General features: G+C 45.7%; 1 protein-coding gene and 1 long non-coding RNA gene across 3 annotated transcripts in view; one reads left to right on the top strand and one right to left on the bottom strand.

Moving 5' to 3' along the window:
* Rab40c (RAB40C, member RAS oncogene family) overlaps window positions 1–24,875 on the top strand; it is a 36,818-nt gene that overhangs the window by 4,849 nt on the left and 7,094 nt on the right. For both annotated transcript variants that reach the window (XM_031350509.1, XM_031350510.1), the window contains exons 2-3: window positions 20,863–20,923; window positions 21,534–21,594. In XM_031350509.1, coding sequence (XP_031206369.1) covers window positions 20,863–20,923; window positions 21,534–21,594 — 122 coding nt within the window. The remainder of the gene's footprint in view (window positions 1–20,862; window positions 20,924–21,533; window positions 21,595–24,875) is intronic.
* LOC116076708 lies at window positions 10,028–21,172 on the bottom strand. The gene is made up of 4 exons (XR_004113079.1): window positions 20,497–21,172; window positions 12,811–12,877; window positions 11,833–12,094; window positions 10,028–10,575 (listed from the first exon to the last, which is right to left on the bottom strand). It is a non-coding gene; the product is annotated as an uncharacterized LOC116076708 (long non-coding RNA).

The following is a 24,875-nucleotide window of genomic DNA, read 5'->3' as shown; positions in this document are numbered from 1 at the left end:
CTCACTCTGTAGACCTCGAACTCAGAAATCTGCCTGTCTGCCTCCCAAGTGGTGGGATTAAAGGCGTGCACCACCACCACCCCCTGGCAAGGTCTTTTCTTTTTGAGACAAAGTCTCATTATATAACTCTGACTGGCCTGGAACTCACTATTTAGACCAGGCTGGCCTTGAACTTGAAGTGATCCTCCTCCCTCTGCCCTCTGCCCTCTACCCCCCAAGTTGTAATATTACCACATTTGACTAGAATATTTGTTTTTGGTAATTATAAACAGTACTAAGTGACACAGCAAAGGCTCAAGTGGCAAGCAAGACCCGTCAGCTCTCTGGGAGGATTGTGTGGTCACACTTGGGATTGTTAAATTGCACAGATAATGTCATCTTTTCCATCAGCGTGATTGTTTGTGGCTTGGAGGTGATCTAAATTTAACAGCGTTTCAGGAAGGAAACAGTATCAGGAGCTGAGAAGTGGGTGGGAAGGACATGAAGGGAAGGAACTGTCCCTTAGCAGGTCCTTTTGCCTCCTGTTCTTTTTGAAGATTATTTCAGGTGTGGAGCCTGAAACTGGGACACATTTAACAGGAAGCTGTGGAGTTGTACATTGGCCAGAGCATCTCTGCTGTCTAGGAGTGCAGGGAACAAACAGCCTTCAGCATTTAGCATGCTGGTTGAGAGAAACCTGCAGAAGACAAGGAAGGGAAGGTAGGTGGCCAGCGGTGAGAGGTTGGTGGGAAGCAGAGCACCCACAGTGAGAGGGACTGGCTGGGCCAAGGCTTGTGGCTAGGGGACTATGCTTAGGTAGGAGGTAGTCCCGATGAGTCCTTCTATGTAAGTGTAGAAGGTAAACTCAGATTTCAAACATAAGGGCTAGAGAGGTTTCCTGTTCATCAGTTAGCTTGTAGTGACAGGTGACTCTCATGTCTATGGCTCTTTTGCTGAGATCAGAATATCAAACACAGCATTTATCTTTGGACATTTGTCCTTCGGAGAGTAGAAAGGATAGGAAGAGTAGAGAAAGGCAAGCCTAACAAGATGAATGGGGCATGCCAGATGAATTGAAGCCTGTCAAGTCAAGTTGCCAGACATTTAAATATGGGGGGGGGGTTGTTCTGCCGGGCGGTGGTGACCTTTAATACCAGCACTTGGGAGGCAGAGGCAGGTGGATTTCTGAGTTCGAGGCCAGCCTGGTCTACAGAGAAACCCTGTCTCGAAAACAAACAAACAAACAAACAAAAAAAACAAGCAAAAAACCCCAAAAAAAACCGCTTGTTCTTGCAGAGAACCCTAGTTTGCTTTCCAGCACTCATATGGTGGCTCAGTCATCTGTAACTCCAGTTCCAGGGGTTCCAGGGCATCCGACTCCCCCTTTTGATGTCTGAGGACACCAGGTATGCAAGTGGTGCACATACATGCATGCAGGCAAAATGCTTAGACACATAAAATAAATACCAGATGGGAAGAGGAATGGGCAAGATGGGAAGTAGTCCAAGTGTCCAGGCCTCCAGAGGGCAGTGAGGCAGGAGAGATGGTCAATGATTTCAGGAGGGGCTAATAACCAACGTGTGTCACTGGTGCTTGGACAACTTCAGTGAAGGACATCTCTGTCCAGCATCTAGGAAAAGCAGAGGATAGAAGAACTGAGTACTGGACAGGTACAGGCAATCTCATAATTTGTGAAGCATTTCGAAGAGTTGACAGCCAAGTGCTAGAATCTCTGATCCAGTGAGGTGGGGATGTGCAGGTTAGCTTGGGAGCTATAGCTGAAGTGGACCTGGTGCCTTTCAGCTGTGCACACTGTTAACCTTTTAGATCGGCATAACACCTAGGTAGTAGGGTAAATGAATCAGGGCTCAAGGTGCTTTAAGCCCATGTGAGATACTGAACAGGTGCAGCAACATTTATCAGGGTTGTCAAGAGTCTCTTCTTTAGGTTCAGAAAATCTCTGCTTAAAGAGTGAAGTGTGACCAAGGGAACTAGGTCACTGCCCAGGCTGCCTGCTCTGCCCTGCCCTGCCCCATGCCACCAGTTTGTTCAAAGAGGGTGAGTCAGCAGTCTTGCCTAGGCTATGAGTCTGTATGTCCCTGAAGCATCTTTCTGGCTGAGGTCTGCCATACCACTGAGCAGAACCCATAAGCCCTGGAAACAGATAAGAGTAGGACCCTGCTACATTGTAAATAGATCCTGCTACATTGAAGAAGTGGTCGTTCTGGATTCTTTGATGTCTTCTGCATCCACTGATTCTCCTCCTGTATCAGTGGAAGCCACAGATGTCCCTTCAGCTCCTCAGTGGTGAAGTGATGGCCTTCTGTAGCTGCCTCATCTCCCTCACTGCTGTCTTCTGGTGGTTCTCACATGGCCCGCTGTATGGGGCCTCTTCAGGCAGTTCTATGCCGTGTCCTATGTGGCTGACTGTCTTCTGCCTTTGTTGCAGTTAATGCTTAAGTTACATGGTGGCCTTGCTTAGTCTGGAACTGGCTAGTTTCTCCAAACAGCCTGGTGTTTCTTTTGTGGGGACAGGTAGTATGCCTTTTTACAGGGGTTCATGGAGCCCAGGCTAGCTTCAAAGCTCCATGTATAGGTAACAGTGGCCTTGAGCTCTTTTTGGTGTTTTTTCCATTCAGAGTTTCTCTATGTAACAGTCTGGCAGTCCTGGAACTAGCTTTATAGACCAGGCTGGCCTCAAACTCACAGAGATGTTGCCTCTGCCTCTCAAGTGCTGGGGATTAAAGGCCTGTGCTATCATATTTGGCCTTGAGCTTTTGGTTCCCAGTTGGGATGACTTCCACATCCCAAATGCTGGGGTTATGGGCATGTGCAACTATAGCTAGTTTATTATGCTACTTTCCTAGATGAATTTTATTAAGTAGAGAGTACTTAAAAAAATTGTTCATAACAGCAAATGCAGCATGTACAAAGCATAGAAATGGCAAGGTGAAACCTAATGTTCAGTTAAAGACATTGTTCCATTGAACCTTTTGGAAGGACTTTGGTGCCTAAGTTTATTGCAAGGTAGTTACACACATAGTTCATCGTGAGCAAGTGAGTAATACTGAGGGTGTTGCCTGTGTGAATATAAGGGCTATAAACCCCAGGCAGAAGCCTATAGCATTTTTTTAAAAAAAGACTTGTTTGTTTATTTTATGTATATGTGTATTTTGCCTGCATCAATGTCTACACACCAGAAGAGAGCATGGGGCCCTGTGGGAGTACAGTTTTATGTGGTTGGGAGCTACCATGTGGTTGCTGGGAATTTGAACTCAGGACCTCTGGAAGAGCAATCAGTGCCCTTAACCACTGAGCCATCGCTCCAGCGCCCATAGCTTGTAGCATTTCTGGACCTTGAGTTGAGGCTTCGCGGGAAGGTGTCTCGCTTTACAATTCTCATTGTTAATAAACATTTGCTTCCTGCTTATATGGGGAGACAGCGCCTTCCACATAGAATCATGAAACTGGAGAGATGGCTCAGTGGTTAGGAGTGCACACCCCCAGAAGAGCCAAGTTCAGTCTCAGTATGCACATCAGGTAGCTCACAACTGTGTATGCTCCAGCTCTGGGGCATCCAGCGCTTTTGGCCTTTGTGTACCAGCATCAACACATACATAGACAATAAAACCCAACTCTCAGCATTGGAAACATGTAGCCCAGGCTGGCCTTAGATTCAGTATGTAGCCTAGGTTGGCCTCGAAATCACAGTACTCTTTCTTCCTCGGGGTCCCTGGTACTGGGTTACAGGTGTGTGGTGCGAGGCCTAACATAAAACCTGATTTTTCTTTTCATATTTATATGGTACATAATGATATATGGACATATTCACCTGGTATGGTACATATACCTTTCTTTTTTTTTCCAAGACATAGTCTCATTATGTAGCTCTGGAACCCTGGCTGTTCTGGAGCTGCCCTTGAACTCACTAAGATCCACTTGTCACTGCCTCCTGAGGCAGAATTAAAGGCTTGTGCTATTGTCACATGTCTTTCAAAAAAATGTTTTTTTTTTTGTTGTTGTTGTTTGTTTTTGTTTTTCAAGACAGGGTTTCTCTATGTAGCCCTGGCTGTCCTGGAACTCACTCTGTAGACCAGGCTGGCCTAGAACTCAGGCTGGCTATAGACCATCCTGCCTCTGCCTCTGCCTCCCAAGTTCTGGGATTAAAGGCATATGCCACCATTGCCCGGCCAAAAAAATGCTTTTAACTGGTGGTGGTGGCTCACGTCTTTAGTCCCAGCACTCAGGAGGCAGAGGCAGAGGCAGAGGCAGAGGCAGAGGCAGAGGCAGAGGCAGAGGCAGGCAGATCTCTGAGTTTGAGGCCAGTTTGGTAGTGACCAGGACAGACAGCCAGGTTTACACAGAAAAACTTTGTCTTGAAAAAATAAAAAAAATTCTCATATTTATTTTTATCTCATGTGTATGTATGTTTTGTCTGCATGTATGTCTGTGTACCACATCCATGCAGTGTCTGTGTTGGATCTCCTAGAACTGGAGTTACAGATGGTTGTGAACATCCCTGTGTAAGTGCTGGGAATTGAACCTGGCTCATTTAGAAAAGCAGCCTCCAGTGCTCTTAACTTCTGAAACTGTTTGCTTTGCCTGTTGTTGTTGTTGTTGTTGTTGTTGTTGTTTTGCTTTGTTTTTGAAACAAGGCCTCATTCTGTCACCCTGACTAGCCTGAAACTCACTCACCTGCCTCTGTCTCCCAAGTGCTGCGGTTAAAGGTGTGCACCACCATGCTTAGCTAGCATGCACTTTTAATTTCAATAGTTCTAGGACAGAGGCATTTTGAGGCTAGCCTGGTCCCTAGATAGTGAGTCCCAGGCTAGTCAGGGTACAAAGTAAGACCTTGCCCCACTTCTCCCCTCAAAAAAAAAAAAAAGCTGGGTAGTGGTAGCACAGGCCTTTAACCCCAGCACTCAAGAGGCAAAGGTAGGCAGATCTTTGTGAGTTCAAGACCAGCCTAGCCTATGAGCAAGTTCTAGGACAGCTAGAACTCTGTCTCGAGAAAAACAACAACAAAATACAAAATCAACCAAACACAAAAAGCAGCCTGTGCTAGCAAACAGCTTGCTTTAGAAGTTACCCATCCTTTCTGATTTCACTTTAGAAGTTACCCATCCTTTCTGATTTCACTTTAGAAGTTACCCATCCTTTCTGATTTCACTTTAGAAGTTATCCATCCTTTCTGTTTCACATGAAAAAATTTTGACAACTTTGTCTGTCTAGGCTTTTATTAAAGGCATCAAATTAGTTACAAATAGGTGAAAGTAAATCTTTTCAGTAGCAAAACTGTTTAGAACTCAGTTGTCAAACTGCCCTGTGGTCAGTGAGGCTAAATCTCGAGGATCAGAGGATATATTCCAAAGACCTGTATGGGGGACCAAGGGACACTAGGCTTTTGAGCTCAAGAGTATTGCAAACAAAGTACTTCTCATTTGTACTATTAAAGCAAGTAAAACATGAGTGACATTTACAGTTAGCTTAAGCAAACACAAGTACAGCGAGGGAATACACCTGGTATTGTGTGTCGTCATCCTTGCTCATGTGAAAAAGAGCCAAGAATATCCTCCTCGGGCCTTTGCCTTTCCCACAGAGACGATATGCACGTGCCCAGGCTCCTCAGTGCTCTGTGGCATCCCCTTCATGTCCCTGCTTTTCACTGCATTCACTTTTTATGGTTGATGCCATTCTTTGTGGGACACCACAAAGGCCACCTTGTGGGACAGCATTGCACATCCTTCCCCATCCTAGTTCACAGTAAGTTCACAGCTTTCTTACACAGGCTCCTACACACAGGGAAAGGTCTTGGAACTCATAGGAGCCAAAATGAGAGTGTATATGCACTCAGGTATGTCTCAGATCTGTGTTAGCCCCCACAGCAGCTTCATCTGATAGAACAATTTGGTCATTGAAGTCTTTTCCTGTTCCAGGTGAGCTATTCAGGTCCACATGTACAGTGTTCAGAGAGAGACTGAGAGGGTAGAGAGGTTGAACCTTAAACTTAGCTGGAGGGTGTACCCAGAAGGCTTGTCAGAGATGAAAGTGGTGACTCGCAGTGACTCACAGAACAGAGGTGTGTGGGTGTACCCCCTCTAAAGGCAGCTGTGTATCAGCATCCCAGAAATCCTTCTTTTCACCAAGTAATTAGGACTCTGTCCTACAGAGATGATAGATATTGGGAACCAAAACTTTCCATTTTTAAATAAAATTGGAAAATAAATAGCCTGAGTCCCTCAATGGAAACATGATGTCCTTATGTTCATGGGATAAACTGTACAGCCTTTGAGTGTTCTTATTCAGAGGGACGTTTAATGGGTAATTATTGTAACATGGTTGTCCGCAGTACCTGGTTATGGGGGGATGCAATCACCTGTGAGTGTGTCCAGGAGATTAATATCAGGAGCCTGCCAGGTGTCCAGATCCATAGATACTCAAATCCCTTATATACAATGGCACACAGCCAGGAGTACTGGCCCACACTCTTAATCCCAGCACTCAGGAGGCAGAGGTGAGCAAAGCTCTGAGTTTAAGGTCAGCCTGTTCTACAGAATGAGTTCCAGGACAAGAACAGCCAAGGCTTCACAGAGAAACCCTGTCTTGAAAAGTAAACAATTTATATTGCTGAAAAAATAACGATAAAATATATATTGCTGAAGAAATAACGGTACTAAAAAAGTCATGGGCTGGCAAGACAGCAGGTAATGGTGCTTGTCTTGCAAGCCTGGTGGCCTGAGTGCAATCCCTCAAACCCATTTAAAAGTGGAACAAGATAACTGACTCAGAGTTCTTCTCTGACCTCAGAAAACACATGCCTTGGCTTTCTTGCCTCCCTCTCTCTGCCACAGATAATCTTATACACACTCACATGTAACATAATAATATTCTTTTTAAGTCTGAATATGAGGGTTGAGAAGATGGCTAAGCAGTTAGCAGAACTTGTTGCTCTTGCACAGGGTCCACATGGTGGCTCACATCATCTGTAACTGTAGCTTCAGAAGATCCAGCACTTTTCTGACCTCGAAAGGTCTGCACACACCTAGCACACAGACATACATGCCGGTATCACTTACACAGATAAATCTTAAAAAGTCTGACCCGGCTACAGCTTTAATCCCAGCACTCAGGAGGCAGATGCTGGTGGATCTCTTATGAGTTTGAGGCCAGCCTGGTCTAAATATCAAGTTCCAGAACTACCCAGTGAGACTGTTTAAAAAATAACAACAAAACAACAAAAACTATTTAAAACAAAAAACAAAACAAAACAAAAAAAAAAAACAGAAAAAGATCTACATGTGTTTAGTACAAATGACTTTTCTTTTAGTACTTTTTTGCAGTTGTTAAATCTATGGATGTGGAACTTAAAAGACCTAGGGAGCTAATTGTTACTATATAATATGCAGATGTGAAATGAAAAAGCACATTTAGTGAAAAGTTAATGGTGGCTCTCTGGGTTTTGAGTGTTCTGTATCTCACTGCGCTTCCATGCTGAGTGTGCTTGCTCTCAGTAGGCAGCAGAAAGATGGTTTGGTGTTGGTTCTAGAACAGTAAGTAAAAGCTTTAACACCGTGGGATCCCTGTACACAACTCCCCTGGCATGGATTCTGCTGTCTGGCGTTGGCGTTGGCATAGTATCACTGTGCCTATTAACACCTTCCTCCTGTCCTATACTTGTGCAGGCACTGGTTTACCTGTGACAGCAGATGCATGTGTCCCTATTTGTGAGGGACAATTGCATATGCTGAGTGTCACCGTTCCCAGTCTAGCAGGTTCCTCCCTTTGTAGTCAGGTTTTGTATGCTAGCTGCTCTCTGTGTTTCTGCTCTGCATTCTGGCCCATCTTGGCAGGCAATTCAGTCTTCTCATTTGAAAAGAGACCTACTAATCTCAAGGCAAATTGATATTCTACATGGGTTTAATTCCCCCTCTTCCCCCGAGACAAGGTTTCTCTGTGTAACAGTCCCAGCTGTCCTAAACCTTGCTTTATAGATCAGACTGGCATTGAACTCCCAGAGGCTTTCCTGCCTCTGCCTCCGGAGTGCTGGGATTGAAGGTGTGCACCACCACACCCTGTTTGTTTGTTTGTTTTGAGACAGAGTTTCTCTGTGTAGCTCCGGCTGTCCTGAAACTCACTCTGTAGACCATGCTGGCCTTGAACTCAGAAATCTGCCTGCCTCTGCCTCCCAAGTGCTGGGATTAAAAGCATGCACCACCATTGCCCAGCTGAGTTTAACTTTTTTTTAATTTGGTTTTTCTTTCTCCTCTCTGCCTCCCTTCCTCTTTCTCTCTCTCTTTTCTTTTGTTTGTTTGTCTGTTTGAGCCAGAGTCTCATTGTGTAGTCCTGGCTGGCCTGGAACTCACTCTGTAGGTAGTTCAAACTCACTGAGATCCATTTACTGCTGCCTCTTGAGTTGTGAAATTAAAGGTTTGACCACTAGGCCAGCTGTTAATTTGATTTTATTGAGATACTTGAGTTTATATATATTTGGGCGTCTGGTTCTAGAACAGTGGTTCACAACCTGTGGGTTGAGACTCCTTTGACAAAACTCTGTCTCCAAAAATATTTACATTACAATTCATAACAGCAGTAAAATTACTTTTATGAAATAGCAATGAGATAATTTTATGGCCACCACACATGAGTGACTATCAAAGAGTTGAGACATTAGGAAGGTTGAGAACCACTGCTCTAGGAGCTGTGACAGATGTCGACATCTGGATAGCCATTCCCCATATCAAGATTCAGTATCTGGGGCTGGAGAGATGGCTCAGTGGTTAAGAGAACTGACTGTTTTTCCAGAGGTCCTGAGTTTAATTCCCAGCAGCCACATGGTGGCTCAACAACCATCTGTAATGGGATCCGATGCCCTCTTCTGGTATGTCTGAAGACAGCTATAGTGTACTCATCTACATAAAATAAATAATTGTATCTGGATTCTCTCTGGTTTCTGAGACAGGGTTTCTCTGTGTAGCCCTGGCTGTCCTGGAACTCACTCTGTAGACCAGGCTGGCTGGCCTTGAACTCAGAGGTCTTTCTGCCTCTGCCTCCTGAATGCTGGGATTAAAAGCACCGTCAGGCTCCTTTCACATTTCATTTCTATTGTCCTTTCTTGTATTGTGTGACATCCTATGTGTAAATCCTGGAATGAGCCTGTCTCTCCTGTAGACAGTGAGTATTTGGATAGTTCTCATACTTGAATTCTGAAGAGTGCTCCTATAAAAGTTTTTATAAGTGGCTGGAGAGTTAGCTCACTTGTTAAGAGTGTGTACCATTCGGGGCATGGCAGGCGGATCTCTGTGAGTCCCAGGCCAGCCTGGTCTACAAAGGAAGTTCCAGGACAGCAAGAGCTACACAGAGAAACCCTGTCTCAGGGGGAAAAAAAAGTGTACTGCTCTTCCAGAGGACCCAGGTTCAATTCTCAGTACCCATGTTAAGTATCTCACAACCACCTATAACTCCAGGGAAATCCAATGCCTCTGGCCTCTGAATGTACCCATACTCAAATGTACATACCGTATACAAACACACTTGATTTTAAAAAATAAAAATAGAGTGCATTTGTGGTTTTGGTGAACATGTGTGTGGGTTTCTGTTAGGGAAGTACTGGGTTACAGGTCATGCATGGGTTTAACAACCAAAGAGACTACTAAATAGTTTCTCATAGTACCTGTTCTGCCTGGAGGGTATGTCTGCATCCTGCTTTCATTTCAGCCTTGCTAATGGCTGGGGCCTGTTTCTATACAGCTGCGGGAAAACAGGTCTTATCCTGTGGAGGCAGTTTATGCTAGCTAGTCTTCCCTGACTGTGTAGTTTTTACTTTGTATCTACTTTGATTATAAAGTCAATACTGGCCTGGCAGTGGTGGCGCTCGCCTTTAATCCCAGCACTTGGAAGGCAGAGGCAGGTGGATTTCTGAGTTCAAGGTCAGCCTGGTCTACAGAGTGAGTTCCAGGACAGCCAGGGCTACTCAGAGAAACCTTGTCTCGAAAAACCAAAATAAAATAAAAAAAAAAATAAATAAAGTCAATACTGAGGTGGACAGCCATTAGTAACATTTATGCAGCTGTAACACTATCTTACAGAGTTAAAGATCATAGCAGGGGGCTACCCCTCAACTGAAATCAGCAAGTTTCAGGGAATGGAGTGTATCTTGCTAAGAAAGTACTTACTGAACACATAGGGAGAGCCTAGCTTGGCTAGGGAGACCTAGCGCCACCTCAAAACCACACAAACACACCAAAACAAAAGCTAAGCTGTTGGCAGCTAGCATTGATGGGCAAGCTCTGGAGGTTTCATTACGTCGCTCACTGGGTTATTAGCAGAGTTGGGTTCTTTATGCTTGTAAAACTAAAGTTTTGGTCTTTTTCTGGTTTCTAAGTTATAGAGGGCACCCTTCCCTCATCTTCAGAGCCAGCAAGGGTGGGTTGGGTCCCTCTCAGGCTTTAATCGATCCGTTTGTCTCTAAGTCGTCTGTAAAGGCTTGTTTCTAGGTAGTCTTCTAGGTAGTGAAGCACATTCAGGAGCTCCAGGTGGTCTTCAGCCACAGGGCCATGCTGTGTTGGGCCTTAGTCCCAGCTGTTGTGTCCCTTTGCCCTGTGAAGACACCAGGAGTTAGGATGCTTAATCCTTGGCAACTCTTACTCTTCTGATCACATGTTTTCATAAGTCCTCATCCTTGTCCAGTGAATTTGCTTTTGTGCTTTTGTGTGTTTTATAAGTTCCTACTGTGTAACCTAGGCTGGCCTCAATCTTGTCATCCTGTAACCTCAACCTCCTAAGTGCTGGTGTTTTACATGCATGAGCCACTATTCCTAGCTAAATTTGCTTTAAGTGGAAAAAAAAAAATCTGTGTGCCATTGGGGGTAGGGCAGGGCACAAAAAACCCAACCATCCAAAAAACAAATGTCTTTTTTGTGATAATTTGAATGACTCATGTTTTGTGTGTGTGTGTGTGTGTGTGTGTGTGTGTGTGTGTGTGTGTGTATGTGATTTTCCAGACAGGGTTTCTCTGTGTATCTCTGGCTGTCCTGGAACTCACTCTGTAGACCAGGTTGGTCTCAAACTCAGAGATCGACTGCCTCTGCCTCCTAGGTGCTGGGAGGATCAAAGAAGTGTGCCATTACTGTGCAGCAGCTTGTCTTTTAGGCCTTGTAGCTTTTTGCCAAGTTGAAAACTAGGTAACTACAAGTTTAGTGTAACCATTTCTCCATAGGGATTTGAATCCTATAATCTGAAAAGTGAGATATTATCCAGGTAGAGGCAGGTGGATTTCTAAGTTGAGGCCAGCCTGGTCTACAGAGTGAGTTCCAGGACTGCCAGGGCTACACAGAGAAACCCTGTCTTGAAAAACCAAAGGGGGGGGCAGAAAAGTGAGATATTACAATATTGGGTATGAAAATATAATGAAATTGTTACTTTTCACAACTCAAAAATTTAAATATATATAAAATATTTATATGTGTGCATACATTTTCTTCTACGGCTGTGACAGAAGAAGACAGCACACATATGTTGCCTGCGGGGGCCCTTGCACTGGTGTGCTTGGTTCATATGACTCCATTAAATCTGGTCCAGATGTGTGGGAAAATAACCCACCTCACACCCTAGCTTGGACTCTCAGGTTGGAGCTACCAGCCAGGAGTACATAATGGAGTGGATCTTCACTCTGGCCAATCTCTGCTCCGATGGAAAAAAGTGCAGACTCCTGAGTTAACATAACTGAATTAAAGCTGTGTGACCCAGTCAGAACCACACAGGCACCAGAGTTCTTAGCTTTCTGGTTTATGTACATTGTTCCTCTCCTGAGCATTTTGTGATTTCTTGGGGGTGAATTCAGTCACACAAACCTACCTTCCTTACTGACGTGGTGGCAGTGGAAGGAAATGGGGGTCGAAGATGTGGCTTCCAATTTGCTCTGATGTGTCAGGTGATTACCGCCCTGCAGGATGGTGGCTGCTTGCCGGAGGTTGTTCTTGATAGGCTGGCCATGTGAGCAGAGGAACTATACTCAGATGGCCATGCCAAGGCCAGCAACTGTGTCACCCAGAAGCTGCTCACAGTACCTGGCCTTCTGCTGTGAATCTTCAGTGTTTTACAGGTCCTGAGGAATGGTCTCCAAGAGCAAGATCAAACCAACAAATCACTGTTTAAAATATCATTACAGATACTTGACACTTTAGTGACCTACTTAAAATTTTAAAACAATTTTTATGTGTCTAGATGTTTTGCCTGAATGAATGTTTACTATGTGTGTACAGGGCCTATAAAGGCCAAAAGAGGATGTTTGCCCCCATGAAACTGGGTTTACACTTTACTGTGAGCTATTCCATAGGTGCTGGGAATTGAACCCTGATCCTCCAGAAGAACAGCCAGTGCTTTTAACTTATGAGCCATGTCTCCAGCTCCCCCCCCCCTTTTTTTTTTTTGAGACAGGGTTTCTCTGTATAGCCCTGGCAGTCCTGGAACTCACTCTCTAGACCAGGCTGGCCTCGAACTCAGAAATACGCCTGCCTTTGCCTCCCAAGTGCTGGAATTAAAGGTGTATGCTACCACTGTCTGGCTTCCTTATTTTGTTTTTTTTTTTTTTTTTCAAGATAATGTCTCACTGTAGCCAGGCTGGCCTAGAACTCCCAATAGCTCCTGGCTGGGCTGTTACTGGGATTACGGTATGGGCATGTGTCACTTGCCAGGCTGGTGACTTGCTCTTGTACTGTTTCTGCCTGACTCCATATATGAAGTAACCCTTTGAGAAGGAAGCAGCTGAGTCAGAAGCTGGGTCATTTTGATGTTCTGTTTATCTAGCCTCCTGAAACAGACTTCATACCTTACCGCCAAGCCTAGAACTGACGTGTTTCCATTTATCCTCGGCCATCCTGAAGGGCTGGACGTAGATCAGCTGTAGGGGAATGAGATTTGGGAGGCTCAGGACCTCAGCTTTAGGCTAGAACCTACAGATGTGGCTCCCAGTTCCACCTGGCCCAGGGCTGCTCCTCGACAGTGCTTGGTAGTATCTCATTTATTATGTTGAAAAGAAACAAGATTCAAGCAGTGCATTGTGCACTGGCTTAAATGTTCCTAAATACATGTGTACAGAACAGTTACTAGCCGGGCAGTGGTGTCCCACGCCTTTAATCCCAGCACTTGGGAGGCAGAGGCAGGTGGATTTCTGTCTCGAGAAACCAAAAACCAAAAAACAAACAAAAACCCAGAACAGTTCCTAAAGTGTCACATGTGGTAGCGCATACTTTTAATCCCATCACTTGGGAGGCAGAGGCAGGCAGATCACTGAGTTTGAGGCCAGCCTGGTCTACAATCGAGTTTCAGGATAGCCAGGAATATACAGAGAAACCTGTCTTAAAAAACCAAACCAAACAAACAAAACAGTTCACAAAGAAAAGGGAAGCTGGTGAAGGAACCAATTACTAAGATTAAGTGTTGAGGTCCAGTGTTACAGAGAAGGCAGCAGGTGAAGCCCATCTGTGCTGGGGTCAGGGTCAGTGTCATCTTCCCCAGCATGGCTAGCAACTCCTGGTAAAATCCTAAGATAACAAGATTGTTCTTCTGTGTCTGTATGGTCGTCTCATGACAGACAGGCCTGACCTACGAGCAGTTTTGTCTTGGTTCAGATTGTAGTGCGCAGGTGTCTTAGCTGTGTGAATAGTCGGCTAGAGTCAGGTGTAGTGGCACATGTCTGTCATTGAGTTAGGAGGATGAAGTGTTCAAAGCTAACCTGTCTCAAGACAGGTTAAGACCCTATCTCAAAAAGGGGTGATAGTGGTGGAGGAAGAAGAGGAAGAGGAGGAGGGGGGGCTTCAGAACAGTCATGGTTGTGATAGTGGTGACTTTGTCCCCATGTCCCCCAAGGGCTGGGGAGATGGCTCTGTAGGTTAAAGCCTACTACACAAGCATGAGGACCTAAGTTTGGATCTTGAGAATCCACATAAAAAGATAGGTATGGCAGCATACACCTTTAACTGTAGAACTAGGGGTAGGGAGTGGGGGTGGCCAAGGTAGGTGGATTCCTGAGGCTCCTTGGCTTGCCATCCTAGCCAGATTGCTGTGCCACATGCCCTCAAGGGAATGTTTAGAATCTTTGTGGGCAATGTATGTGTTTGTGTTAGTAATATGTGTATATGTGTACATTCATATGTATATGCCAGAGGTTGACGTCCACTGTCTTACCTGGATTGCTCTCCACATTTATTTACTCATTCATTCATTTAGTCATTCATTCTCCTTCCTCTTCTGCTTTGTTTTGAGACAGGGTCTCACTGTGTAGCTCTGGCTGTCCTGGAACTCATTGTGTAGACCAGGCTGGTCTTGAACTCATAGCGGTGCATCTGCCTCTGCCTCCAAGTGCTAGGATTAAAGGTGTGTTTAATTTAAGTTTTCTACACTTTATTTATTGTTAATTTGTGAGTATGGGTACACATGCCACACCACAAATGTGGAGATCAGAGAACAGCTTTGTGGAATCAGTTCTTCCTTTCTACCTTGACACAGGCTGTCAGACACTTCTCCCCTCTGAGCCCACCTCCTGGCCTCCAGTCAGTGCTGGAGTACATAGACCAGGCGCAGTTGGGTGATGGCTTACACCCCTTCAGTACCTGAAAACAATGACTGGTCTGCCTTAGGGACGATGCTATTAAATGAGTTGCCACTTTCTTGAGAATTGCCCACTAAGTAATAGTAAAGTGTCTTGAAAAAAAAAAAAACACATAAATCTGGGACCAGCCAGATGACTCAGCAAGTAGGGGTACCACTAAACCCGACAACCTGAATTTGATCTCTAGAACTCATGTGGTTGAAGGAGAGAACTGGCTCCCTCATGTTGTCCTCTGACTTCCATATGCATACTATTACGTGCTCATGCCCCACTGCTCATACACAAAATTAATACATGAAAAACATTAAACATAGATCTTTAAGACAAGAGGCTACTGCTGGTTTAGGGAACAGGATATAGCAGGGTGAGGGGTGGATCACAAGGATCCTGTTGAACTCTGAGCAGGTGCCCAGAGGCTGGCATGTCAAAGTCCCTCTCTACCAGGGGACACAGGAGGCTTATTCTCTTAAAGAACAGAGCCATGGACACCAGACACCACCGGGTACATCAGGGTAGAGAGAAGCAAGGAGCTAATAACAGAGTCCTCTTAGCCCAAGTCCATTCTAAATCGGGGGACTTGGCACCCCCTGATGCCAGCAATGGCAGACAGAATCCTGAAGCAAGTATCTGGTCTTCACTGTGCAACTGTCAGTTTAAGAAAAGTTCCAGAGGGCTGGAGAGATGGCTCAGTAGTTAAGAACACTGACTGCTCTTCTGAAGGTCCCAAGTTCAAATCCCAGCAACCACATGGTGGCTCACAACCATCTGTAATGAGATCTGATGCCCTCTTCTGGTGTGCCTGAAGACAGCTACAGTGTATTTACATATAGTAAATAAAATAAATCTTAAAAAAAAAAAAAAAAAAAGAAAGAAAAGTTCGAGAGACACTCGCAGCACAGCAGCTCCTTCACAAGCCAGTTCTCAAGGCAGAGTCACAGAGCCTTGTGCAGCTTCTCGGGGTCAGGGGAATAACCAAAGTCATCAATGTATGAAAAGAGATGTGAGTAGAAGAGGACCCTGGAAACTCAGAGAGCTCCAGACATCTCACACACCTCTGAGAACAAAGACCAGCTTCCTGGCCAGGCAGTGGTGGCGCACACCTTTAATCCTAGCACTTGGGAGGCAGAGGCAGGTGGATTTCTGAGTTCAAGGACAGCCAGGGCTACACAGAGAAACCCTATCTCGGAAAAACCAAAAAAAAAAAAAAAAAAAAAAAAAAAAAAAACCAGCTTCCTGTCCTGTTGGCAGGATATCTAGACCCCTAAAGAGCTCTAAAAATTACAGATCAGTGGAAATTGTGGAAAAGGCTGGAAAATAAAAATGGAGAAAATCTCCCAGAAAATAGAATATACAGGCAAGACTGATGGGGAAAGCTGGACAGTTATCTTAGCAGTCAGTCTGGCCAGCACAGGTCAGAAGGACAGGATCTGAGCATGGGGAGCAAGGCTAACAGATGACAGCACGGCGGTGGGGGTCACAGCCATTACACGGCGGTGGAGGTCACAACCATCACCAAGCAGAGCAGACACCCTGAGCGAAGCACTTAGAGGGAAAGGTTGGGAGTTGCAGGGCACTGAGCAGGAGTCAAGGGTAGTTTTGTGAGATCTGGTCTCATATAAACTTGAACAAAAGGCTTGACTTGAATGGTAGACGGAGCCAGGACTTCAGCCAATGGTTTTATTCTCATGAGTGGTGCAAGTATTATGACCTCTGTGCCTGTTTCCCTGTTCAGTATGTATCTCATGAAATTAAGAGTTGTGTTCCAATCTGCCAGGGGTAGTAGCACTTCCCTCCATTCAGATGGGCAAGAGGGCTGTGAGGATGGAGCCAAGCTGTTAGATGAGGCTTTCAGATCCAGTGGGTAGTGGCTAGCTCAGCAGATGATCTGGGGCCTGAGGGGGACAGCTGGTCCTCTTTGGGGGGCTTGTCTTAGCTTATTAAAAAGAAAAATATTTTTAGACAGAAGGGAAAATGAATGGTGCTGAAAGAGATTTAGTATGGATGGCGTCCTGCCGACACTGCCAACCTGTGAGAGTGATGTTCAGACCTGAGCTTGCCGGTGGCTCTGCCAGACTGGCTGCTGTCTCCCTTGGGCCTGGTTTAGACCCCTTCCAGGTCACTGCTTTGCCTCTTCCACCGCATTCCTCTACGTCTGTGCTCCTCCTTCTCAGGACCTACTTACCCTCAAGCTTTGGATAATTGCTCCTTTTAGAACTGTACTAAGCCAAGGGCTCTTTCTCTGGTATCTTGGCTTAACACATTAATGAGGACTGTCATCAGACCCCCAAGCATTCACTTCTACTGGTCTTTGCTCGCTATGATTGCTTGGTGTAGAGCCCCTTCAGAGCTGTGATGAGCAATAGACCTAGTGAGGTCTTCCTCACTGAACAGAGCGCTAAGACACTAAAATCACCCAGTCCTGCTGGGGAGAAAGCCTTGGAAGCTACTGGATGAAGCTCTGGGGACTCTTAATTTCTTGAATGGCCTTGGGTAATAGTTCAGCCGGGCTGGAAGACTAGAAGTCTAGGTAAAGATGCTTTTCAGGGTGAAGAGAGGAGCTTTCACTTTCCCAACTTTAAAAAGGGAGGTGGGGACTGCTGGAATTTACTGATGCAAAGCCACTGCTGTGACCTCTGTAACCCCTTCAAGCCCAGGTCTGCCAGGTAGTACTTGTGCTCTCTGGCCAGAGGGCTGAACAGCTAGCTCTGTGGTTTGCGTAATGCATGTTCACTGGTTGTTCTGTAGCACCACATAGCTAGACTGTTCCTATCTTTTTGAGAAAAAAGCTGGACATAGCTGGACACATACTGTAGCCCAGGCTGCCTTTGAACTCAAAATCATTGTGATTGTGTACAAGCATGTGCCTTCACACTGGCTTTTTTTTTTTTTTTTTTTTTTTTTTTTTTTTTTTTTTTTTTTTAAGATTTATTTACTTGTATATGAGTGCTCTATGTGCATGTACGCCTGTGTGCCAGATCACACAATTGATGGTTGTGAGTCACCATGTAGTTGCTGGGAATTGAACTCAGGACCTCTGGAAGAGCAGTCAATGCTTTTAACCACTAGGCCATCTCTCTAGCCCCATCACACTGGTTCCTGATAACTGATTTCTGTTTTGTTTGTTTTGCTTCTTTGAGACAGGGTCTCTCTATGTAGTCCTGGTTGTTCTGGAATTATATAGACCAGGCTGGTCATGAATTCAGAGATCTGCTCGCCTGTTTCCAAAGTTCTGGGATTAAAGGTGTGTGCCACCATGCCCAGCTCACTGATTTATTTTAAATAAAATTCCCACCCTTTTGTGAAGAGGGGTACTAGGAATTGAACCAGCTTTGTGTGTGTAAATCATGTTTTACTGCTGTGCTCTACACTGGGCTCCCATTATTTAAAAAGCTGCTGAATGCTTAAAACCTGATGGGGGAGAGACTGACTCACTGGCTAGCTGATGACTGCTCCCTCCACCTCCAGAGTCAGCTCCTCTCAGGGCCCTGCTGGTGGTAGGTCTCCTGTAGGTGGTGTAAATGTATCTCAGTTGGCTGGGAGAGCCTGTGAGTGTCACACAGTCAGCTGGGTCAGTGACAGGGGCCACCTCAGAACCCAACTGAGAACAGCGACAGGTTCATCAACATAGTTCTGTATGTTGCTGACAAGTCAGTCTGTCAGTGACCACTAAGGTCTCTTGGAAGGTTCTTCCTAGGCATCCATTGTTCTGTTGCAGCTGCTGCTCTCGGAGGGCCTGGGGCCACAGCACCATCTAGGGGTAGCTTGGTAGTCAGGCAGTTGCTTTCCTCAGGGATAGAACTGGGGAGTCCAGATCGCCATCAAGAAAGGCGATCTACAGGTCCTGCTGATCTTTCCTCAAGGAAGCCAATCAAAAATCAGTATAAAGTGTGGTGGTACACATCTTTAATCCCAGCATTTGGGAAGTAGAGGCAGGCAGATCTATATGAAAGATCTCTTTAGTTCAAGGACAGCCTGGTCAACATAGTGAGTTCCAGGCCAACCAGAGCTACATAGTGAGGCCCTGCCTCAAAAGGAATGAATGAATAAATGAAGTTAATCAAATAAAAATAAAACATCTGTAATAGTCTCCTCACAGACTTCTCTTGAGCTGCAGTTGCCAGCATTGAGCTTCTTCCAGGGGAGCTCAGGAAAAGGTGGGGAGAGGGCACAGCAGCCGTCAATCAGTGGGTGTGTGGGCAGCAACCTTACTGTATGCCATGGAGATAGAGGAGGCAGAGGCAGGAGGATTGCTACAAATTCAAGCCATCTATGTAACAAGGTCTAGGCCAGCCAGACGTCATAGAAAACCCTGTCTCAACTGGGCATTAGTGGTGCATGTCTTTAATCTCAGTGGTTGGGAGGCAGAAGCAGCTGGATCTCTATGAGTTTGAGGACACCAGGTATACAGAGCAGGTTCCAGGGCTGTCTCGAAAAACAAAAGAAAAAGAAAGTGCCTCAGAAAAGCATATCTTAACCATATTTATTAAATAAACCTATTTATACATTGTGCAATCGTTATTTTTATCCCCCCCACCCCCCGCCTGGCAAAGGAGAAAGGTCCTGGTGTCGCTTTACCTCACATCTGTTTTGAATCTAGCCATCTAATCCAGTGCGTGGTGCTTAGCACAGGGTTCTGATTTCCTTTCCTGATGGCTACCAATAATACAGAACAATTTCCTGTGCTTGTTACCTTTGCTGGCTATGTCTTTTGCAGGGATATGGCTTTGTCTGTTTTTGAATTGAGGTTTTTTGTCTGTTTGTTTGCTTTTTGAGGCAAGGTTTCTTTGTATAGCCCTGGCTGTCCTGGAACTCACTCTGTAGACCAAGCTGGCCTCGAACTCAGAAATCCACCTGTCTCTGCCTCCCAAGCGCTGGGATTAAAGGCGTGCACCACTACTGCTCTGCTTGAATTGAGTTTTATTATTGAGTTAAAGGAGTTGTTTTTTTTTAATAGAACTCTGTCCTAATAAGATGTGTAATTTGCAAATATTTTCTTTTATCCAGTATGTTGCAGTTTTTCACTCAATTGTAGTGCTCTTTATCATGAGGTCCTAGTTTAGATGCAGTTCCTAGTTGACTAGGCAAGAGCTGGCTCAGAAGGAGCACCTGGTGCCTGAAGAGGGTGCTGTGCTGTCTTCCTGCACAGGGACAGAGGCACACAGACATCAGTGTAGACTCAACAGGATGTACACCTGCACAAGGACACCACATTCTGTGAGAGCAATACCTGTGCATTTTAAAACACCCATTTCCAAACCTTCTTGGACCAAAATTTTATTCTATTTCAGACAAGGTCTCATGTGGATTAGGCAGGCTTGAATTTACTGTCCAGATAAAGATGACCTTGAGTTCTAAATCTTGACCCCCGCTTCTACCTCTCAAGTGGTAGAATTACAGATGCAATATTATTTTATGTATATATATACATGTATATATATTTGTGTGTGTGTGTGTGTGTGTGTGTGTGTGAAAAGTAAGAAACCGATGCTTCGAAGGTGTTAACGGTAAATGAGAGAGAAGAGTGATTGTTCAGGGTCAGCCTCTGCTACATAGTAAGACCATTGCCTCTGTCTTCCCCCCAAAAAGGCTCGACACCACCAACATCTGTTGGGGTGACTTTTTTTCATAAAAATTTGAAAATATAAAGCAAACAAACTTTCAAGTCAGAGAAAGCATAAGTTCTCTTGGTACTACTGTAGGGAGCAGCCTGGGCTATGTCTTGAGACCCTGTCTCTAAAAGCTAAGTAAGTAGCCAGGCGGTAGTGGTGGACACTTTTAATCCCAGTACTTGGGAGGCAGAGGCAGGCCTGGTCTATAGAGTGAGTTCCAGGACAGCCAGGCCTACACGGAGAAACCCTGTCTGGAAACAAAACAAAACAAATAAAAACCCTAAGTAAATAAGTAAATACCTTCCTGTTGATGTTCCAAGAATTGGAAAGTACGTTATTCTTTGAGGGTTCAACTTAGAATCTATAGGAGGGACATGTCACAGTGGGAGTGAACCATTTCCTTCCAGGCATTCTGGACCCAGAGCCTTTAGAGAGACTGGTGTGGCCTGAGTGTATCCGATGCCCCATTGGACCCGGGCTTCTGCCTTGCCAATGGCTGCCATACAGCGTGGGCTAGGCTGCTGCCTGAGAAAGCCATAGCTGGGGGCAGTGAGCACCCTCCTTCTGCTCCCCAAGGGTCATTGTGGGATTTGAGGAAGTATTGGGCAGGAGGACCTCAGTGAAGCAGTTGATGATGGACACTCTCACTCCTCTGCTTCCTCACAGGAATAGACTATAAGACTACCACCATCCTACTGGACGGACGGCGTGTCAAGCTGGAGCTATGGTGAGTTGGTGATCTAATTATGAGAGCGTGGAAGCCAAGTGAGGAAGCACCTTATTTGTAATAACCATTTAAACAGATCCTGCTCAGATGGGACTTTTCTCCATAATGAACACAACAAGAAGTCCAGGATGTTTTGTTTTAAAGCCTCCTCCAATTTTACTCATAGCAGCTTGTTTCCATGGGGCTGGAGAGATGCTCAGAGGTTATTAAGAGCTCTGGCTGCTGCTCTTCCAGAAGACCCAGGTTCAGTTCCCATCCAGCAGCTCACAGCCGTCCCTAATTCCAGTTCCAGTGATCTATCACCTTCTTCTGGCCTCACATGGGCATGATGCATGCATGTGTTGCTCATACACTTAAGACTAAATATTAAAAAGGAACCAGGTAGTCGGGTGGTGGTGACGCACGCCTTTAATCGCAGCACTTGGGAGGCAGAGGCAGGCGGATTTCTGAGTTCGAGGCCAGCCTGGTCTACAGAGTGAGTTCCAGGACAGCCAGGGCTAGACAGAGAAACTGTGTCTCGAAAACAACCCCCCCCCAAAAAAAAAAAAAAAGTGGATGGGACCTCTCTCTCTCATACTGGGACTGATCTCTCCCCTTCTGTGTGTTTCAGGGATACATCGGGCCAGGGAAGGTTCTGTACCATCTTCAGGTCCTATTCGAGGGGTGCACAGGTAAGACCAGCACAATATTATGTTGTTGTCCGGTAGGTGTCTCTCCTGATTGTTTCTGAACCTAGATTGCTGCCCTGACAGTTCCCTGAGTACTTTATTCTCTTGTCTTTTATTGTCTTACAGCTCTGGGGATGAGCTCTGAGCCTTGTGCTTAATAGATGAAGGTTTCCTGGCTGAGCTGCACCCTCGGCCCTTTTCCCCAAGTATTTTGGCATTTGGACATCAGGTCTCCCAGAGGCCATCTGAACAGGAAAAATAATCCAGAGCTCTGGAGCCTCCATTTCTGGACTGCCTATGTGGGAGGCAACTGAGTCTCTAGTGTCCCTGAATGAGCCCTCCATGCCATTAAAATGCAGCTTAGCCATCTGTTTCACTAAAAAACAAAGGTGTCTCCCTATATCTCCTTCACATAGAGTCATGCACCTCCCAAGGGATGTGACTGGATGTGAAGGTGACCTGGGCTGTATCACATGTTAGAACTCTGCAGATTGGGAATGCTAAAGATGGGCTACAGGTAGTTCTCTGGACAGGAATAGGCTATGAGGATCTTGTCTTGCCTGTAGAACAGTGCCATGCGTGCACTGTGCCACCCACAGTGTGGATAGCTGTTCCCTGGGATTGCTCTGAAATCAGAAGATGGGGAAGTAGTGGAGACCTGTATGGATAGGACTGTTTTACACCCTGTGCTGCTGCCACATGAAAGGTGTGAGTGGAAGTTCATTTCCATTGTGATGCACCCCCAGACCTCTGAAGAGCCTAGAGAACTCCCCTGGCTCAGAACCTAGCTATGGACAGCCAGGGACAGCCTTGGGAACAAGGGCAGACCCTGAAGGCAGAAACGTGGTCTGAACTATAGTTCCTTTCAGACAGAATGAAGCACTGGTGAACATTAGGCTAAGGATGGAGTCTATGGGCCTTTCCTCTCCTCTTTCCTTTGGAAGATGTACTTATGTGAATGGGTGTTTTGCCCGGATGTATGGCTGTGCCCCACATGTATGCTTGGTAGCCATGGAGAAGAAGGCTTCAGATCCCATGGGACTGGAGTTACAGGGTGGTTCTGGGCTGCTTTGTGGATTCTGGGAATCAAATCTGGGTCCTTTGAAAGAGCAGTCAGTGCTCTTAGTCAATAAGCCATCTCTCCCTGATTTTGTTTGGTTGTTTGGTTGGTTGGTTTTGGTTTTTCGAGACAGGGTTTCTCTGTGTAGCTCCAGCTGTCCTGGAACTCACTCTGTAGACCAGGCTGGCCTCGAACTCAGAAATCCGCCTGCCTCTGCCTCCCAAGTGCTGGGATTTAAAGGCATGCCCCACCACCACCTGGCCTCTCCCTGATTTTTGAGACAGGCTTTCACATTATAGGCCAAGTGGGCCTCAAGCTCTGCAGGACCTCCTCCTCCAGCCTCTCAATTGCTGTGATTACACACAGGAGGCACCGCTCTCTGCCCTCCTTTTTCTCCTCTCTCTCTCCCTCTCTCTTTCTTCCTTCTTTTCTTCTTTTTTTCTTTTTGTACTGTGAGAGAAAGAGAGAACATGCACCAGCACAGAACAAGGCCAGAGTGTGGAGCTCAGTGCACAGAACAAGGCTAGAGTGTGGAGCTCAGTGCACAGCCTGTGGGGTTGGCTTCCTCCAGGCGTCAAAACTCACGTCTGCAGGCTTGGCAGCAAGTCCCTTTTCACATTGAGCCATCTTGCAAGTTCTCCGTTTGTAGGCATAGCTTATTGCCTTCCTTTTGCTTAGCAGCATTTTCAGATTTCTTGTGGTGGTTTCCAAATTTCTCTGAGGATTTCTCTTCGAAGCCCTGGCTGTCCTGGAATTCTCTCTGTAAACCACAATGGCCTTGAACTCACAGAGATCCCCCTGCCTCTGCCTCCCAGGAAGATTAAAGGTGTGTGCTACAACCACCCAGCTTTTAGAAACAGTAAATACATATAATTTTGAAATTAAAAACAAAAAAGAAGGGCTGGAGAGACGCTCCAGTCACTATGTGCTTGTTTGCAGGGGACCTGAGTTTGACTCCTAGCATCCATATGATGACTCATGGCCACCCTTAACTCACACTCTTAAGGCATCCAAAGTCGTCTTCCGACGTTGATGACCACCAGGCATGGACTTGATGCCCAGCCATAAACACAGATCAATTATTCATGCATATAAAATAAGTCTAAAAATTTTACCAAAAAATAAATTTACAGGCTGGAGAGATGGCTCAGTGGTTAAGCGCACCGACTGCTCTTCCAGAGATCTTCCTGAGTTCAATTCCCAGCAACCACATGGTGGCTCACACCCATCTGTAATGGGATCTGATGCTCTCTTCTGGTGTCTCTGGAGAGAGCAATGGTGTACTCATATACATAAAATAAATAAATCTTTAAAAAAAATTTACAAAAAGGATATGAGGGGTGATGACTTTAGGTGGCAACACTAAACGTGATTGGGGAAATTAGAGCAGAGGCTCAGAGACGGCTGACTGGGATTGGTGTGCATCGAGAAGCCGTGAGAGGTGGAGATGGAGGTAACAAGAAACTGATCTGCTCAGTACATGGGAACTTAAAAATGTACATTTCAGGACTCTGTCTTTGCCAGTCCAAATTGTTTAGAGGACAGTGTTGTGTCATTATTTTTGAATCATTCCCGAAGCATCCAGCACCACTAGTTCTGGTTCTGGTTCTGTCCTGCCTGTTATTCCCAGAAGTTGTGGTGGCTCTCTCCTGGCTGAGAGGAACTGAGAGCATACCTTGCACACACATCTTAGTTTGTATCTGAGGTACCAGGCATATCCTGTGTACAAGCCCCTGGTTTCATTCCTGCCCCATCCCGTGTCCATTCTGGGTGGGCCAATAGCAAAGAGATGGTGCTTCCCTGAGTTACCTCCAGTGGGACAAGCCATCTTAACAGAGCAGGTTTTGCTGCTCTGCAGCCCTTCTGGGTCCCTCAGGGTCTGGGTCCTGCATGTAGCACAAAGGCCACTGGCCTTGCTTTTGTCGCCTGTCACATTTAGCACTGTTTTATGGCTTATGTTGAATCCCTTTAAGCCTCACCAAGCTCCATTGTTTGTATGGTTAAGTCCTGAAATTGAAAGACCCCTGGGGGAGACCCCCACTCAAATCTCGGGAGGACGTACACCCAAGGAATCACGAGAGACCACATCTTGATGTAATTACAAGAGGTATATTTTAATTTTCAGGACGCCCTAGTTCGGCACCACAGATATCTCACGCAGGAGATAATGGAGCCGACCACGAGGCTTGAAAGCTAGGGGTTTTTATAGGAAAAAGGTCTGAGG

Source organism: Mastomys coucha, unplaced genomic scaffold, assembly GCF_008632895.1.
Source record: "Mastomys coucha isolate ucsf_1 unplaced genomic scaffold, UCSF_Mcou_1 pScaffold5, whole genome shotgun sequence".
Classification (NCBI taxonomy): domain Eukaryota; kingdom Metazoa; phylum Chordata; class Mammalia; order Rodentia; family Muridae; genus Mastomys; species Mastomys coucha.
This window is presented reverse-complemented; position numbering and strand designations above follow the sequence as displayed.